Source organism: Histoplasma capsulatum (assembly GCF_000150115.1).
Source record: "Histoplasma capsulatum G186AR genomic scaffold supercont2.4, whole genome shotgun sequence".
In the NCBI taxonomy this organism is placed as follows: domain Eukaryota; kingdom Fungi; phylum Ascomycota; class Eurotiomycetes; order Onygenales; family Ajellomycetaceae; genus Histoplasma; species Histoplasma capsulatum.
In genome coordinates this window covers 1,978,432-1,994,935 of record NW_025544804.1, presented here as the reverse complement: position 1 = coordinate 1,994,935, position 16,504 = coordinate 1,978,432, and the positions used below count along the sequence as shown (strand labels likewise).

The window sequence follows — 16,504 nt, the reverse complement described above, 5'->3', positions numbered from 1 at the left end:
CTTTCAGGTTTTTTCAATTCGCAAAACAAAAGCGGGCATTTTCATTCCAGTTCACCAAGCCATGTTGAAGTACGAACTGGACGTCAAACTGGGGCCAAAACCCCATATTCTGGGAAATATATATAAATATATATATATATATATTTCCGGCCTGTTTTGTTTCACGAGTTTCTGTATGCATATCCTGTAACAAAAAGGGGGAAAGCGGCCTCTTATTTTGTTACATTGGATGAGCCCATGTCGTCCTGCGTCTTTATTAGCTCTGTATACACCTTATGTTCAGCCCTTTCATGTACTGTACCTGTTGTCATACTGTTTAATCTTCGAATCTCTTGTAATATTAGATTGTGCTACTATGCATGCTTGAATTTTAATTGTTTTATACATTATCTTGTGAAGTAAATAAATATTAAGAGCAAATTTTGTGGAAACGTCAATCGCTATGACCTCTTTAGACACGTTTCATGGGGAAGTAGTTCAACACACCTCCACTCCTGTATAAATTTCCAAAGATTTGACATCCATACCTCAACTACCAATGATAAATTTATAAAGTGGTAATTCACAATCCCCTACTATATGTATATATTTCAAGGCATTTGCTTTTCTGGAAAGTCACATCATATGATGTGTAAAGATTGAAAGATTTTCTCGCACAAATCTCTATGAGTTGTGTTTATATTCCTACTAACTGCCACTTTCTACGGAGAAGACCTGATTTCTGTAATCTATGAACAGAAGAAGTACTTAATGATGCAGACAATAACTCAGAAACATACTGATAAGTTTAAATTTTAAACTGACATATCATATGATATTGTAATATGGTGCATGTTAATATGTTACCAGTATTCAACAGCTCCCCCAACATTCTGGCTCTGAAGATGCATATGCAAGGAGCTGGGTCTGGAGCTGTGGAAACTCCCTGCCCTGTTATTTAGTTGCTGCGTAACTTACACCGCACCTTTCGTCAGCGGGACATCTTGTCCTCGCCATGAAGCCACTTTCACCCTCCCTTTTCCTTTAAATTCTTGGTGTCTCCGATTCTGCTACTTAAGCTTGTAGGTTTTGCTCTTAGTTCTCTTCTTAGCATTGTTGCATTGCTGTCTTGGCGTTCGGTCGTGCTTCTCCACCGCGACTCATTCGCTAGGTGAGCTTCCTTCCTTACCTCAACGTCCACGGTCTGGCATTCCAACGCTGACATTGTTGTTTTAGATCCAACCCATTTCTTGAGTTTATGTCTCAACAACGGAGACCACAGTCTGCGCTTTCTGATTATCCTGAGCCCCCAGCACGCGATCGTGCCGAACTCCCTGCCCGTCACCCGAATGGCGGCGGATCTAATACCAAAGACGGTACCCAAAGAAGCCTTGATTCCAATGAAGAATTCAATTTACCGGAGAACCATCACATAGACGAAGAGATGGATGGGGTGCGTGATGACAGTTCATTGTCTGGCAATGTGGCACAAACTATGCTTCCCCGCGACTGGCAGCGGAGGACAGCCACGTATGACTATGCGTACGAAAAGTCCCTGAGCCATGCGGAGTCGAAACTATTCTACCAGCGACATCAACTCGGGTCCAAATATGCGGATGGCGAATTTCCCCAGAGCGCGGCTGTGTCTTACCCATCAACGACCGTGCCTAACATGCCGGCTGGGGAAGGTGAATTTTCAAGTAGGCCAGCAAGTATAGCATCGCGTATGAGTAGCCAAGGGAATGTGCCATTGGCACAAGGTCAGCACCCTGTCCCGGATACGCGCTCTGGGTACAGTCCTGTTATAAGACCCCAACCTCCTTCACCTCTTCAGCGCAAAACCTCCGGTGGTTTTGCGACTCTGGACCGATCTGCTCGAAATTTTAGCCCGCAAGCCTCGACATCCAATGAACCCAAGTCACAACTGCCTTCTCTTGAAGGGACTTTTGGGACTGGCGTTGGTGCTTCTGAAGGATCCGGCGGGTTTGTGACCAATGACGATGCAATCACAACTGAACTGCGCATTATTTGCCAGAGGATCCAACTCCTTCTGGATATGAGGCGGAGGTATATTCGACTCTCATTGCAGAGAATGTCAGATAATCCACGAGATGAGCCGGGCTGGACTATATACCCTCCTCCACCTGAGCCGGCATGGGATGACGACATGTATCCTCCCGGGACCGGAAGCATGTCGAATAGTATGGTGATAAGTGGAGCCCAGCGAACTGGAATTAATTCCTCAAGTGACGCTGTTCCCCCGTCTCCTGCCCGAAGGAAGCGAAAACTTGGCCAGGATATTGGTGAGGATTTTTACTTGGAGGATCTGTTGCCAGTTCCTGGAGCGTCTCCAATGACATTTGAACTTGACGCAAACAGTGTCTATCAGGTTTACGAGAATGAAGAAGCTTGCAAGCTGAAACAGCCTATAGTTCATGTCCCGTCCCTACGAGAATTTTACATGGATTTGGATACGATCACTGAGGTGTCCACTGACGGCCCTAGTAAGAGCTTTGCTTTCAAGCGACTAAGCTACCTGGAAGGCAAATTCCAGCTTCATGTGCTCCTCAACGAGTACCAAGAGATGGCAGATAGCAAAAAGGTACCCCATAGGGACTTTTACAATGTTAGGAAAGTCGATACTCACGTCCACCACTCCGCTTGCATGAACCAGAAACATCTTCTGCGATTTATCAAGAGCAAGATCAAAAAGTCTCCCGATGAGGTCGTCATGTTTAGAGATGGCAAGCACTTGACATTGAAGGAGGTGTTCGAAAGTATCAACCTCACGGCTTACGACCTCAGCATTGATACTCTCGACATGCACGTAAGTTTATTTCCTCCCATTCTACATGCGTAAAGATCAATTCTCATCGCAGTTCCACAAGATAGGCTCATAAAGATTCGTTCCACCGATTTGACAAATTCAACCTAAAATACAACCCTGTCGGAGAGTCGCGCCTTCGAGAAATTTTCCTCAAAACCGACAACTTCATTAAGGGACGATATCTCGCGGAGATCACTAAAGAAGTAATCTCAGATCTGGAATCCAGCAAATACCAGATGGCTGAGTGGCGTATATCCATTTATGGCAGATCCCTAGATGAATGGGACAAACTAGCCGTTTGGGTAGTTGACAACAAGCTATTTTCTCCAAATATCCGCTGGCTGATTCAAGTCCCTCGGCTGTATGATGTCTACAAGTCTACTGGCATGATGGAAAACTTCGAGGAAGTTATCAGAAATGTTTACCAGCCCTTGTTCGAGGTCACGAAGGATCCATCAACTCATCCAAAGCTTCATATCTTTTTACAACGCGTGGTTGGTTTCGATAGCGTTGATGATGAAAGCAAACCGGAGCGTCGATTGTACCGCAAATTCCCAATTCCAAAACAGTGGAATACCAATCAGAACCCACCTTACAGCTACTGGATCTATTTTATGTTCGCCAACATGGTGTCACTGAACACTTGGCGAAAAAATCGGGGCTTCAACACTTTTGTTTTGCGACCTCACTGTGGCGAAGCCGGCGATCCGGATCATCTAGCTGCCGCAGTGCTCTGCTGCTATGGTATAAGCCATGGTATCCTACTGCGCAAAGTGCCGTTACTTCAGTACCTGTTTTATCTGGATCAAATTGGTATTGCGATGTCGCCTTTGAGTAACAATGCTTTGTTCCTGACTTACGATAAGAATCCATGCGCGAGCTTTTTCAGGCGGGGCTTGAACATTTCATTGTCGACTGATGATCCTCTGCAGTTTGCTTTCACCAAGGAGCCGCTGATTGAGGAATATGCTGTTGCCGCACAGATATACAAATTTAGCGCTGTGGATATGTGTGAATTGGCAAAGCATTCCGTTGACCAATGCGGATTCGAACTCTCGCTCAAGCATCGATGGTTAGGGCCGACATGCCACCGACCTGGGGTTGAAGGTAACAATATGGCGAAGAGTAATGTGCCGGATATTCGCGAGCAATTCAGGCATGAAACATTGCTGGGAGAGTTGTCATTGTAATTTCTTTTCTCCTTTCCTTTAACATCTCCTGTTTATTTTTGATGGAAACTTGGTCACTGAGAATGCGTTTTGCACTAGAATCGAAAGATATGCCTCGCTCTCATCTACTCCAGCAATACGGCCATCATCGCAATCACAGGCTTCCTTAGCAAACCCTGTATCAACGCTAGGTAAACCTAATGTCCCCGGTCCCCATCTCACAAAGTCTTTGCAGACAATCACTAAATGGACATCGTGATAGGCCAAATACTCGATTCCTCTCTCCCACGCCCAGCAATGTCCGTTCATCAATCAAATCCCTCGGCCCCCAATTTCCCAACAACCGCCGCTCGATTCCCAACCTCTCACTCCAGCACAGACCTTTACTCCCAATACCAGCACGCACAAACACAATCGCAAGTACAACCTGGAGCTACAACAGCATCCGGAAGGCTGGAAACGAAGCCAAACCCTTCCTCCCTTTTCAATACCCAGGTTGTGAGCCAGACGCCTGGCCAAATCCCCTTCTCATTCGCACCAACACAAGCACAAGACCCCGCCGCTGCTTTCCCCACGAACTCTTTAACCTCTGTCGGCACTTTACCTGAACACGGGATATTCCCGGGGATTGTGCACGCACATTTACGCCGCGGCACGGATCTGGGAAGCGGAGAGGCCGCCGGTGCCAACGCTGACGGAGATAGCCAGCAAAAGCCACAACATGAACAACAGCAAGAGCAAGTGAAAGATAATAAAAAGCATGAGTTTGATGATAATGGTGATGATAGCGACGATGATGAGGACGGTGATGAAGATGGAGAGGCGGAGAGAGGGAAGGAATGGACCTGGGGAGAGGATGGGGTCGCGGAGGAGGAGAGATATTATCACGATCTCCACCACGACGATGACGATGGCGTGCTTCCTTGGGTATGAATAAATAGATCGTGGGGTATTATTTTGGTATGGTTTTTGACATAATTATTTTTTATGTTGATTTGGTATAGTTCCATGTAAATTGAATCGAGGTTTGACGATTGGTGAATGGGTGAGACGGAGTTTTTCCATTACTTTCATTTTCTACTTTTGGGGTTTCCATTATCCTTTTTTCATCCCTTTCATTTACTTATTTTTTATTTTCCCCTCCTGGGTTCTTCTTGATCCCTCATCGCCCTCCCACCCTCGTCCTCCAGTGACCCATTTCCGTTCTTGGAAAAGGGAAATAAATTCAAAGCATCCCCCCCTTTTCTTCTAATCTTCTAATCCTGTCCGATTTTTACCACTCGTCTACATAGGAGTAAAAAGGTAGGAACGAAGGGTGTTGAATGATAGAAATTAATTATTTCATGAATCTTTACTACTACTCTTTACTCCATATGCCAATTTTATTTTTGTTTATTTGGTTTATTTTACTTTGAATACATAGTTAACTTATTTGAGACGGAACAAGCCATTCATGCGAATGAAAGCACAAGAAGATGAAATGAAAAATGAGGTTTCCCCCCCCCCCCCCCCTCCCCCCCAATCACTGATGTAGACAATCAGCAAATGGAATCCTCTCTTGAACGCAGGAACAAAAAACAGCAAGCATAAATTTATACATAAGGAAGATGAGTATCATGAAAAGCGGTTTTGCAATGTGTATATATATATATATATATATATATATATCCAACATTACCGGAATGTAAATTTCTACAAATTTAGGTATATAAGAGAAAACCGAAAAATAAAAAATCCCCCCCCCTCCGACCAACTTGCTCTATTTGAAATTATATGGTGTATCGCGCCCTGTGGAGAGACCTAACCTACCTTCCACGAAAAAAAATAATATTCAAGAGGGCTGCGGTGAGAGAGAAATGTAAAGGGAATAAACTAAACAGAACACGAAATATATACCCCCAAGAATCGAACATGCCAATCGCATAGATGTGTATGATTGAAAAAGAAAGAAAGAAAGAAAGAAAGAAAGAAAGAAAGAAGAACAAAGGATTAAAGGAATTAAAATCCACGTAGAAGTAGGAGATGGCTAACGAAAATGGAGACAACAACGCAATTCTTCCCTTGTCAATATATGAGGAAAAGAAAAAGGGTAGATAGGGCGGAAACAATACAAAGAGACAATGGAATAACCAAATCCCCTTATAGCATTATGGGATTTGAGAAAAGGACAGTAATATCAAACAGGCCGATTATGAATAAATATATCCCAGCCAGCCAGCCTATCCGTAGAAAAAGGACGGGAAAAATATAAATAAAAAAGAAAAATAAAAACAGAAAAACCCCAAAAGTCCTGGGCAGACCGGCCCGTTAATAGGATCATCAAAAACGCCAAAGGAGCAAAAAAGGGCAAATAAAGAAACTGTCTAACTTCGTCATCCAGACAATGGTCATCATCGTACGTAAAATCATGGTAAAACAAACAAAAATTCGATGACACTCACAACAAGGCAAAATGGTACTCAAATAGCCCAGCTGCCCCTCCGCGCTCGAGCTCCCCATGCATCCATCCCAGATCCATCGTCAGGCAACTGACACCCTTCTGCCTTAGCCATCCTCGGCTGCTGCCTCGCCCACTCATGAATATACAGCTTCAGTGCTGTCCAGCGCAAGCATGTGCCGGATGACACCACATTCTCACCCGCACCAAGGCCTTCGGGGACACCCACGTACCCTTTGGCGTTAGCGCGCTTGTCGTCTTTCCGTAGCTCCTCGATCGGGATGTGCGAGATCTTGCTGAGTTCCTCATCATAGTAGCGGGCGAGGCAGGGGTAGCCGAGAGAGAGGTAGTTGTAGATCTGGGTTACGAAGGCGTCATTGAATTCGCGTTTGATGTCTTGTTCGAGGAGGAGGAGTTCATCGACGTTGTCGAGGTCAGGGTTGGAGTCAGGTGGGGTTGTAGGGAGATGGGAGGGACTATCGAGGGTGCGTGGGGGAGCAGATCTTGTGGCGGTGGTGGTCATGGTGATGCTGGTGAGGCTTTGGAAGGAGCCATTTTCATCGGTGGCAGCGGGGGTGATTATCCCAAGTCTGGGTATGACCGAGGATGCTTGTTTTGGCTCATCGGTTCGGCGACATAGACCCATCCACAAGCCGCCGTTTTCGAAATCGTCATTTTGGGGGTTTGGGCTCCAGAGTCCTTCACATCTTATGGGATCTATGCAATTGTCGGCATGGTGATGAGCCGGGGGATTGTCGACTTCGCATCTGGTGGCTTGGGGTGATAGGCTTTGGGGAAAGTTGATATCTCCTCCAAGCATTGGCGGGCTGGTGTATTCGCTGACTTGGTTCAATCCCATGCGGGCCTGGTGAGAAGCTTGGTGTACTTTCAAGACATCGTTTTCAGCCGCCTGTCTAGCGGCTATTGCAGCAGCTGAGAATCGGGACTGGCCTGCGTCAAACACCTTTTGGCGGGCTCTCATTTCAGATTCCTCCTTGTGTCTTCTCATTTCGTCCAGTTCCCAACAAAGGTCAATGGTTGACTCACGCCGGAATTTCAAAAAATTCATTTTCAAGTCACGCAGTGATATACCTATACTGTCGCCGCCGTCATCTGATATGTCCTCTTCTTCTCGATCAATAGCAAAATGAGAAACAGTTTGATGGACTTGTTCGTTAGGGAAAGCGGCAAGGGCTTGATCCCTCAGCAGCTTTTGTGCCGAACGTGAAGCCAGAGACAGAAAATAGCCAGAGTACCTCTCATCACAGCTTTCGCGCAATAGGCGTTCCTCCGGGTATAGTCTATTGCTGCTGATATTGGAGAGAGTCGAAGGAGAGGTTGGAGGCGACGGAACTGGGGACCTCTCGGAATCCTCACTGCTATTCGATGGTATAGTTGAAAGTGCCGGGACTTGGAATGACCGCCCCTTTTCCTCTTGACGACGGAGAATATTTGCATATGAGTATCGGGACTCCGTGCTTTCTGGCGCGGATAGCTTCTGCTGTGAAGCTGAGGATGGTGATGATAGCCTATGCTCTGGATATTCTGCAGTGCCTCGTACAAGACATTTCTGACGGACAGAACGTGTTGCAGTTTCAATCAGCTGCGGGGATATTTTTTTGGACACGTCCGGTCCTGAAGAGGGCACCCCCAAGCGTAATGGGAGATTCTGATGAAGACGCATGTGACCCCCAGATGAAAAGCCCGTTTTGCCATTGCCAGCGATATTGTTGGGAGGGGAATCTGGATCAATTTCTTGTATTTTTTTTCGGCGGCGTTCTGACGTAGTTTCAACCAACTGTGGAGCTTTCCGACCTGCGGGCCCAGAGATCGGTTTACGGGATGACCGTGAGGTGGTCTCGATAGGTTCTGGAACAAACTTCCGTTTCGGAGAATCATCTTCCAAACCTTTGGCACTTTGTATCTGGTGTTTCCTATCCTTGGAACTGCTTGTAGGACTCTCAATCCGTTGCGGCAGGGAAGCTCTCGTCGTGCTTTCTGCAGACTCCCGTGACTGCGGAAGATGTCGGGGAGATGTAAGTTGGGAGGAGGCGGGTTCAGCGTGGTCGTTTGGTGAGGGTTGTTCTGGCAGGTTAGGTACAATAGTCCTTTGATCATTCGCTTCGGGGAATCGATCATTTGTTGCTGATATTCTGGAAAGGTCGTACTTGGAGGCGAATGGGTTGGAAGATCGGGAGGAAATCTCGATGGGTTGGGGCAGTACTCCCCGTCCCGAAGGAGCGGGAGGGAGGTTCTCCGCCATGGATACGGAAAAGCCAAGCAGAAGCCTTGTTGAATAGGGCTTTAAACGAACTGGATTCTCCGTATAATAATGTCCTCGTCATACAGAGGGTATAGAGTTCCAGGGGAAGAAGAAGCCTTATGAGAAAGAAGTAAAAGTCGGAGAGATAACTGACAAGAGCCTCGACGGCAGTCTGTCAGTCATCGACAGGGGGCCTCGAGGCCCAAACCCACGCAAGCTGGATATGGTGTGTGATAGCTGTTGAGGAGGTTGTTGCGGTGAAACAATTGTTGGGAGCTGTGCTGGGTGAGGGGGGGGGAGAGAGGTTTCGTATCTGTCGTTGCCAGACAAAATAGATTGCCTGATTATAGAATCGAATACAGAAGACACACTGGAAAGAAGTAGGCAAGTTGTAGAGAGCGAGCAAATCGGCAGAGGATGCGTGATGAAGCTGTTGTTGGCATCAAACCATTGGGGTAAGGATGTTGCTGGGATGACTTGGCCGGGTTCGTCGGGCCAGCTGTGGAGCCCCGTGTACTGGTACTTGGCCAGCAGCCAGCGAAGGCGATCGGACGCGTGGGCGCGGGACAAAACCGATGTCTCGGTACTCGTATTTACATTTCAAAAATAGAGTGTGCAGTTCACATGCCCGATTCATATGATTATCAATTGTGGTTTATGCATGCTTCTCATCTTAGATGGTTCTTTTTCCAGCAACATACCCTGCTTTCGCGAGCTCGGAGCTTAGTAACGTTACTAATGGGGCAGCTGCGCCGATAGCTGGCAAACCCCACAGTGGGTTGATAGGCGATAAGGCGCTGTTGGGTGAAACCAGCTTGTCGGCCGCGATACTGGGATATGTCGTAGATGCCTAGGGCCAATAAAGAAATCCCACACTGGAGAATCCACGGGCTGTTTGGCTGGATACGACTCCTTTTTCTTTCTCGCTTTTTATTTATCGCAGTGGATTCAAAGAGATTGCTGAACTATAGGTGAAAAGTTGATCACTCATTAGCACTCCATAGTTCCAGCAACATTGAATAAACTTTTCGCAAACCAGGAGACTGCATTTAAGCTCAAGATAGTACTAGTCTAAAACCTCTTATATCAGCCCTGCTGTTCACGATTGCGATCCAAGTTCTATCATGCTATGCTACGCCTCTCCTGTCCTTGCCTGCTCTTTCCAACTGCAAGCAGCCTGTCACTCAGCAGGTCTGCAACTGTAGCTACGAGCCCGATCACCCCAGTCTTGGTGGCGCAGATCCGGATACCCAGGGTGGTGGACCTGAAGCTCATCTCCATGACACTCCGGTTGCCTAGCGTAAAACAAAAGGAAAAGAAAAAGACGATTAGAGAAAAGAATTATTAGTGAACACCCGGTGGTAGAAAGGAAAAGCTTACGAGTACAGCGTGCATCGGCTTCCCTGGTCGGAACTAGCCGATTTGACTCCTTTACCGTGGGGGAACTGATCGAATATGGTAACTATGCGTTGAAATTATGGATTTTAGTAACATAAACGCTGATTCTGCTGTATTCCGTGATTTGGCTTAATCGCTCGATATCGAAAGCTTACCGCACTGTCCGAAGGGAGTTGCGTAGTGGACGCAATGTCCCACAAAACCTGCACGGTCGCAGAGATAAAGGCCTGCGTTTGAGGGATGATATGAGATAACACCCTCTTCGGTAGTTTTGACTCCGTTGTTGAATTTGACTTGGATGCTTTGCTCCAGTGGTGCTGCCGAAACAGAAAGGGTGAGGGAGAGCAGGAAAGCCAGGCTGATTTTGGATTTCATGTTCGACTGGGGGCTAGAAAACCAGTGCTGCTTGCTGATTGTAGATTCGGTATTTCGGGAATGGCATTCAAGAAGTTGACGAGCCGATGTAGAGCTTGATGCAAATAACTGGATTTTGTCCTTTTTGAGAAGTCTCGATTTCTTTGAGGAGGAAGTTAAACGACTCTCGTTGCGGTGTTTCCCTCAGCTCTGGATTTCGAGAACTTCGTGGCGTTTATGCAGCAGCGTTGTCACGAAGCATTCGATTGGCTGGCTAGATTTTAAAGCCACCTTCATGGGCTCTGCCTGCTTTACTTTTCAACCCATAGCTGTTCTACGGGTTCGTGGATTTCCCCGTAAACTGGAGAGAACAAAAAGGAAGAAGACTGAAAACATGTGCTTTTGATGGAGCCTAGAGGAGACTCGTAGTTGTAACCATACAGATTACATGTGCCTTGACATGTATGCCCCGTGGGGTGGTGAGGCGACGAAGGGGCGTGGTTCCAGTCTGGCCCCTGGGAATTCCATCAGGCATCTCTGGAATGAGAGCACCCAGGGCCAGTGTGCGCCCGCGATTGTCCCAATGGAAAATGAAGAGACTTGAAGATTTTGAGCAGTAATTAGCTATATTCTCAACAAAGATCAGTCATGGAGATATTGCTTGTTTAGCTAGCTTCAGCACTCATCGAATAAGTCTATCCTCTTCAGTCTGAATTAATTTAGTGGAGTTTGAGTGTAAATTCACCCTTGAAGGCTGTCCCTTTAGTTGATGATATAGAGTAGTATGTGGAACATTGTAGTCATGCAGTCTCATGAATTGAAGAGATTTTATCACGAGCTCAAGTCTTCTCTCTCTCTCTCTCTCTCTCTCTCCCTCTATAGAGTTTGAAGCCTTTCTATTGCGAATTGGTGGCATAATTGTGCGTTGAAGTGGAAGGGTGGTTAAATTGAACCTGCTACGATTTTGCTCAACGAGGTTTACCACTCAACGAGACGCGTCAAACCACGCGTTTTTTGACCAAATGCTTCAACTTCCAACACTTTGAAATGCCCAACGAGCACTGAATCAAGCTTGCAATTGAAGAATTAAGAGTTCAAAAGGTTAAGAGATATACTGAAACTGCCAAAAACATCCATTATCTCTAGAAACGTTGCGCCGGTGTTATAACGATTCGCAAGGTCTCAAGAGACGAAGTCACCTCTTGACATAAGAAGAAGCTCACAATCAGCAAGAAGAATAGCTTCTAACTTATATAGAGAAGCTTGTAGCTCGCGGATTCGCTCCTACGTCGTAGATTATTCGAAATCTCATTGCAGAGATCATCAAAGAGTCTATAGGAATTCACTGAGAGAGGCGTTTTCCTGAGCGTCATAAGGCCAGCTCGTTGAGTGGTAAGTCACGGAACGTTGGTTATGGCTGTTGCGTGATTACGTAACCTATACATGACCTAATTCAGAATCTGGATACCCACACACACACACTCTCTCTCTCTGTGTGATCCAGGTTCTTCGGGAAATATACCTTTTTCTTATCTCTCTGGTATAATACTGTTTTTACAAGCTATATCAGCAATTCTTCTTACATTTATGACGAAATGAGTCAGGCTACTCCAGTGCGGATAATCCTTCGATATCGCGAACAACCATTTCAAAAATCTTCAGCAATCATCAACACTTTCTTTACATGGCAAGATATTCAACCTCTAGAAGACTACTATACACATATATGTAGTAATCCTCCTTCTTCTTGATTATATCTTGTTCTTGATCTCTACTGCAAAACACATCCAAATGTTGATCTTAACAAGTTGAAGTCTTTCAAGTCTTAGGAATTGATTCATTGTGCGTTACCTCTTCTATGACCTAACTAAGCTAACTATATTTAGTACATTTAAGGATCTTGGAGAGTTAGCTTGCAAGCAGGTTTACCAGCAATCTGCTTCTCTGAATTGGGGGCAAGACAATCAATCTAATCAGAGGAATTAGTCAGTGTTGTTCCAGCACAGAGAGGACAGGAGCCCATTATATTTGTGTCTTGCGCATTGAGAATCAACAGAAGATCTCTCAGAAACCCAGTGGCAGGTTGGCATAGATCATTTACATCACTTCTTGCGAGTGTACAAAAGATAATGTGATCTTGATTCATGTGTTTGGGAATATGCGTACAAGCTGCGTATGTCTTGCATCCCCATTCACACATTGCGTCGTGAGAGTGAAGGAATTTGGTTAAAATTGAATATCGCAGAGAGGACCTTCACACGATGGTCTTGAAAGGAAAGGAGGCTTGAAGAGGAGACAATCTGTATTTATAGAATCAATGGTCTGTTCTACAGCTCTAAACACAATTCGAAAAGGTAACTTACTTCATTCTAGCTTATAGTATTTGCGGGCTTTTAAGGGGCAGTGCGATCGACGGAATAAATAATAGGCTCAGCACCTAGAACATGAAGGCTTCTGCGGGTCTGTTTGATCGAATTTGTGATGGTATGATACTGCTTCTTCGATGAGGGAGCAACGGAAGTGGATAATGCCCGTACGGGTAAGACTTGCGTAGATTGGAATCTTGTGTTTCGGATATATCAGCAGGCAAATGTCTATTCTTGTCTGTTCAGAGTACCTCCTTCTAGGCTGTTAAGAGATCTGTGAGTCACAAGTCACATGAAAAAATTTCTAGCAAGGGACGTGCGGCCGCAGTCAATTTACCGAGATTACAACAATCACACTGCTGCTTTATCTCAGCGAGCTCAGACCCTCTATTGGCTCGGTTGCAGCAGCATGACACTAAACTACTTTAGTTACAAGTCATGTGCTCAGAGCAATCCTCGCCAGAGGGTCTGAGAAGTAACGGTTCATGCTCCTGTGGAGATTCTTGAGATTTTCATAGATTCTTCAAATTTCTCAACTTTGACTTTCAATTACACAACAATCATATATCTTTGAGATTTGTAAACCACCTTAGGTTATAGCTAAAGAGAAGAAGAATATAAATATATAATTTTTATATTAAGAAAATCAATATTTAATATAGATGTATCTTGTTGAAAATGGTCACTTTATTTCTTGTTGAAATCAAGTAAATAGCAAATCCTTCCCGTGTTCAAAAAAAAATGAGTCAACTTTGAGGTGATACTTCATATCTAAGAAATGGGAATATGAAAATAAAAATTGATACCATCGCGAGAACATTGATTTCCCTAGGTCCTAAGGTGGTACAGAGATGCTGAATAGATGGAGTTGGTTTGCTTTCCTCACCCATACACAAGGTATAGAGCAAATCGTTCCCGTGTTGCTAACAAACTGGAACCGTTTTTTCTCAGACGCTTCACAGGATAATTGCACATCATGTGATAATGACTATTTTGGGTTAGTTGATTACTTATTTTAGATTAGTTTCTTTAAAAAGTGACTAATCATCAAATCAGTGTTAAAACAGCAATTATCCTGTGAAGCGTCTGAGCTTGCTGAGATAACTGCTGCTAGTCAAAATTCGTGATCGACTGATTGAAGGACGGCGGTGGGAGCTCGGACAAAGACAACAGGGATATATCCCTACTGGGCGTTCCTCCTGACGAAGTCCAGGGAAGAGGGAGGAGAACTCCCTGGAGAACCACTGCGGCTGCTGGTGCTGAGGTTCTCATAATAACCCATGATTGTCGAGTAGCTCTTACGGGCTCTTTGAACGTCTTGGTCACTCATTTTTGGTTTTTCTTGGGCATAACTCTGAGGCTTTCTTTTGTTGATTAGCGAAATGTAATCAATGGATCAGACACTATGCGCTATGTATCCAAGCCTTCCACAAGTTGATGCGTTGTCCTGGGCCGCCATGCCACCTAGGGCGATACTGTTGGCAAGACCCTAATGGAAAGAAAAGCACTATAAGCTTGAGACACATAACCTAAAAGAGCTTGTTAGGTATGTGGGCAACAAAGGTATCCTCGAGGCCCACAATGACGTCCCCGATGTGATCCGTGAACAGCTCTACAGAGAGGAGCACCGAAGACTTGAAAAACGGCAGTCGAGCGGCAGCAATCCCCTTGCATCCAATCCACCCTATCCTATTAATACTGTATTAATCTCTTGCCTACTCAGTCTCCTCAAACTTCCATGGACACTTTAAGAAATGTTACTTGCATCGGTCCGACAGATGATGCCTTTGAGCAAGCAGGCAATCCAGATGAAAATGCAGAATCCGGCGATTTGACAAAGGCGCTTACTTTCCACACTCTCACGGGGTTTATACCAATTTCCTAACAGACGGTAGCCAACGCAACACCAGCCATCCCCTCAGATACGAATACTCACTGCCTCGATTGCCCCAAAATCCTTGGCCCTCGAGATGATGCCGTGAAGGCATATAGGAAGAGGCAGGAACTGAATGTCACCAGTGAGACGTACAACGTGGAGATTCGAAAAGCGTGTGATGTAACGCTAGAAAATTGCCTTGATCTTAAGTAGATTTTCAATGACCAACACCCAACTTTCTTTGTTGAGAATGGCGTAAAAATAGGCATTGCTCGCCGTTTTGGTCAACGACATCGCTGCATGGGCCGAACTGTAGGAGGAACTCTTGCAGAACTAGGTGAATTGAGGACTACTCTAGCTTGCTGCTTGGGATTCCTTTGTTAATAAACAGATATAACCGAAATCACAAGATTTTAGATTAAAATAACAGCATTAATCATGAGCCCCGTCCTTTATTCTTAGTTTGTCCATCTTCAATCCATCCAGAATATCATCACTCTCGGGCAAAGATAGGATGTCTCCAACCTCAATTTTCATGTCCACCGTCCTGAAACCCTGATCTAATGCTTCTCTTATTGCACTCCGCCATATATCAGCATAAGAATCTTTCCAATCCTCAATAAAAGCTTCTGCTTGAGCACGCGTCCTAAAATGCTGGTGACATGCTCCCGAAAACTCGTTGACTTCTTCCTTGGCGCCAGGTTTTCCACTGGACTTTGTGAGTAATTCTTCAGAAAGACCCTGAATGGCAGATACATACTAATAGCAAGTATAGATACCAGGGCTTTTACCATTAGCAACGGCATAAAATGCTAGCTTGTTCGGTAATGGAGCTGTTTCGCCTGCTCCCTCCTTGAGAATCTCCTTGGGCTCCGTCACCCCACGGATTTTCATAAATTCCCGCGCCTCCTCAATGGTAACGCAACCTCGAAAATCTGCGTTACACCCAGTCACTCGTGGATGCGCATCGCCCCTCAACCAACTGTTAGTCTATCACTAGTTACTACACTGAGATTGAACATACCAGGATGAAAATATGGTAGGTTGGTTGACACGCCCCTTGTAAACAGGATAATACTCATTATGCTTGTTCTTGTTCTTTCTCTTCCGCTGCCGAGATACCATACTGTAAACCTGCCAGCAAATCTAGACTCCAGAAGACAAATAAATTTGCAAATTAATTGACTGAGGGCAGTTGAGAGTTTGAGAATGATGTTCAAGTCAAAGTAAATAAAAGATAATGTCAAAGATAATGTCAAGTACTGTAAGCTGAGGTGCTCAAACAGCGACATGAGGCTCTGGCTATCTGATCTACCAATCTCTGGCCGCCACGATTGCACAAAACCCGGGTTATCTTGACAGCTCCTCAAATTCTGCACCACCAGGTTGTGGCATAGTCACAGAGCGAAGCGTAATACCAAGTGAATTCGGATGCGCCATAAATGATGCGTCGAATCACCAGTGTGGAAGTAATCTCTTAGCTGGTTTAATACCAGCTTCATGAGGAACAAAGAGTAAGTGACCGATGTTTTAATTGTGGAAAGCATAGTCATATTGCCAAAAATTGCGGGAAAAAGTGGAAGAAGACGCTGGTATGTCTAGGAACTTGGTGGTGGCAAAAGGGAGAATTCTCCCAGGTTACAGTTGAATGTGGTTTTAAAAAAAGGGGGTCTGAAAAATAAACCATTCTCAGCTCTTCACTTCCTCACTAAAATCTACACACACTAAACATATTTTACACATCCTCAGTATATATTATTAATCAGTTGTCATAGTTACTTCAATGTTCAGAGCTCTTCAATATCTGAAAAGTAGTTATGAGTTAGAATTAGTGA

At 45.1% G+C, this 16,504-nt stretch overlaps 4 protein-coding genes across 4 annotated transcripts; 2 read left to right on the top strand and 2 right to left on the bottom strand.

Annotated features, from left to right (window-relative positions):
- Positions 1-976: 976 nt before the first annotated feature.
- On the top strand, positions 977-3,996 carry HCBG_03708 (AMP deaminase; the record flags this gene model as incomplete). Its single annotated transcript, XM_045430757.1, has 3 exons — positions 977-1,150; positions 1,216-2,806; positions 2,872-3,996. 2 exons carry the CDS (start codon positions 1,238-1,240, stop codon positions 3,994-3,996), a joined length of 2,694 nt encoding a protein of 897 aa, XP_045288900.1.
- A 238-nt stretch (positions 3,997-4,234) lies between these two features.
- On the top strand, positions 4,235-5,041 carry HCBG_03707 (uncharacterized protein; the record flags this gene model as incomplete). Its single annotated transcript, XM_045430756.1, has 1 exon — positions 4,235-5,041. One exon carries the CDS (start codon positions 4,273-4,275, stop codon positions 4,906-4,908), a length of 636 nt encoding a protein of 211 aa, XP_045288899.1.
- Positions 5,042-6,434: 1,393 nt separating this feature from the next.
- On the bottom strand, positions 6,435-8,675 carry HCBG_03706 (uncharacterized protein; the record flags this gene model as incomplete). The annotated part of the gene is made up of 1 exon (XM_045430755.1): positions 6,435-8,675. One exon carries the CDS (start codon positions 8,673-8,675, stop codon positions 6,435-6,437), a length of 2,241 nt encoding a protein of 746 aa, XP_045288898.1.
- A 6,426-nt stretch (positions 8,676-15,101) lies between these two features.
- Positions 15,102-15,794, bottom strand: HCBG_03705 (uncharacterized protein; the record flags this gene model as incomplete). The annotated part of the gene is made up of 3 exons (XM_045430754.1): positions 15,102-15,378; positions 15,430-15,642; positions 15,694-15,794. The coding sequence occupies 3 exons, from the start codon at positions 15,792-15,794 to the stop codon at positions 15,102-15,104; spliced, it is 591 nt and encodes a 196-aa protein (XP_045288897.1).
- Positions 15,795-16,504: the final 710 nt, after the last annotated feature.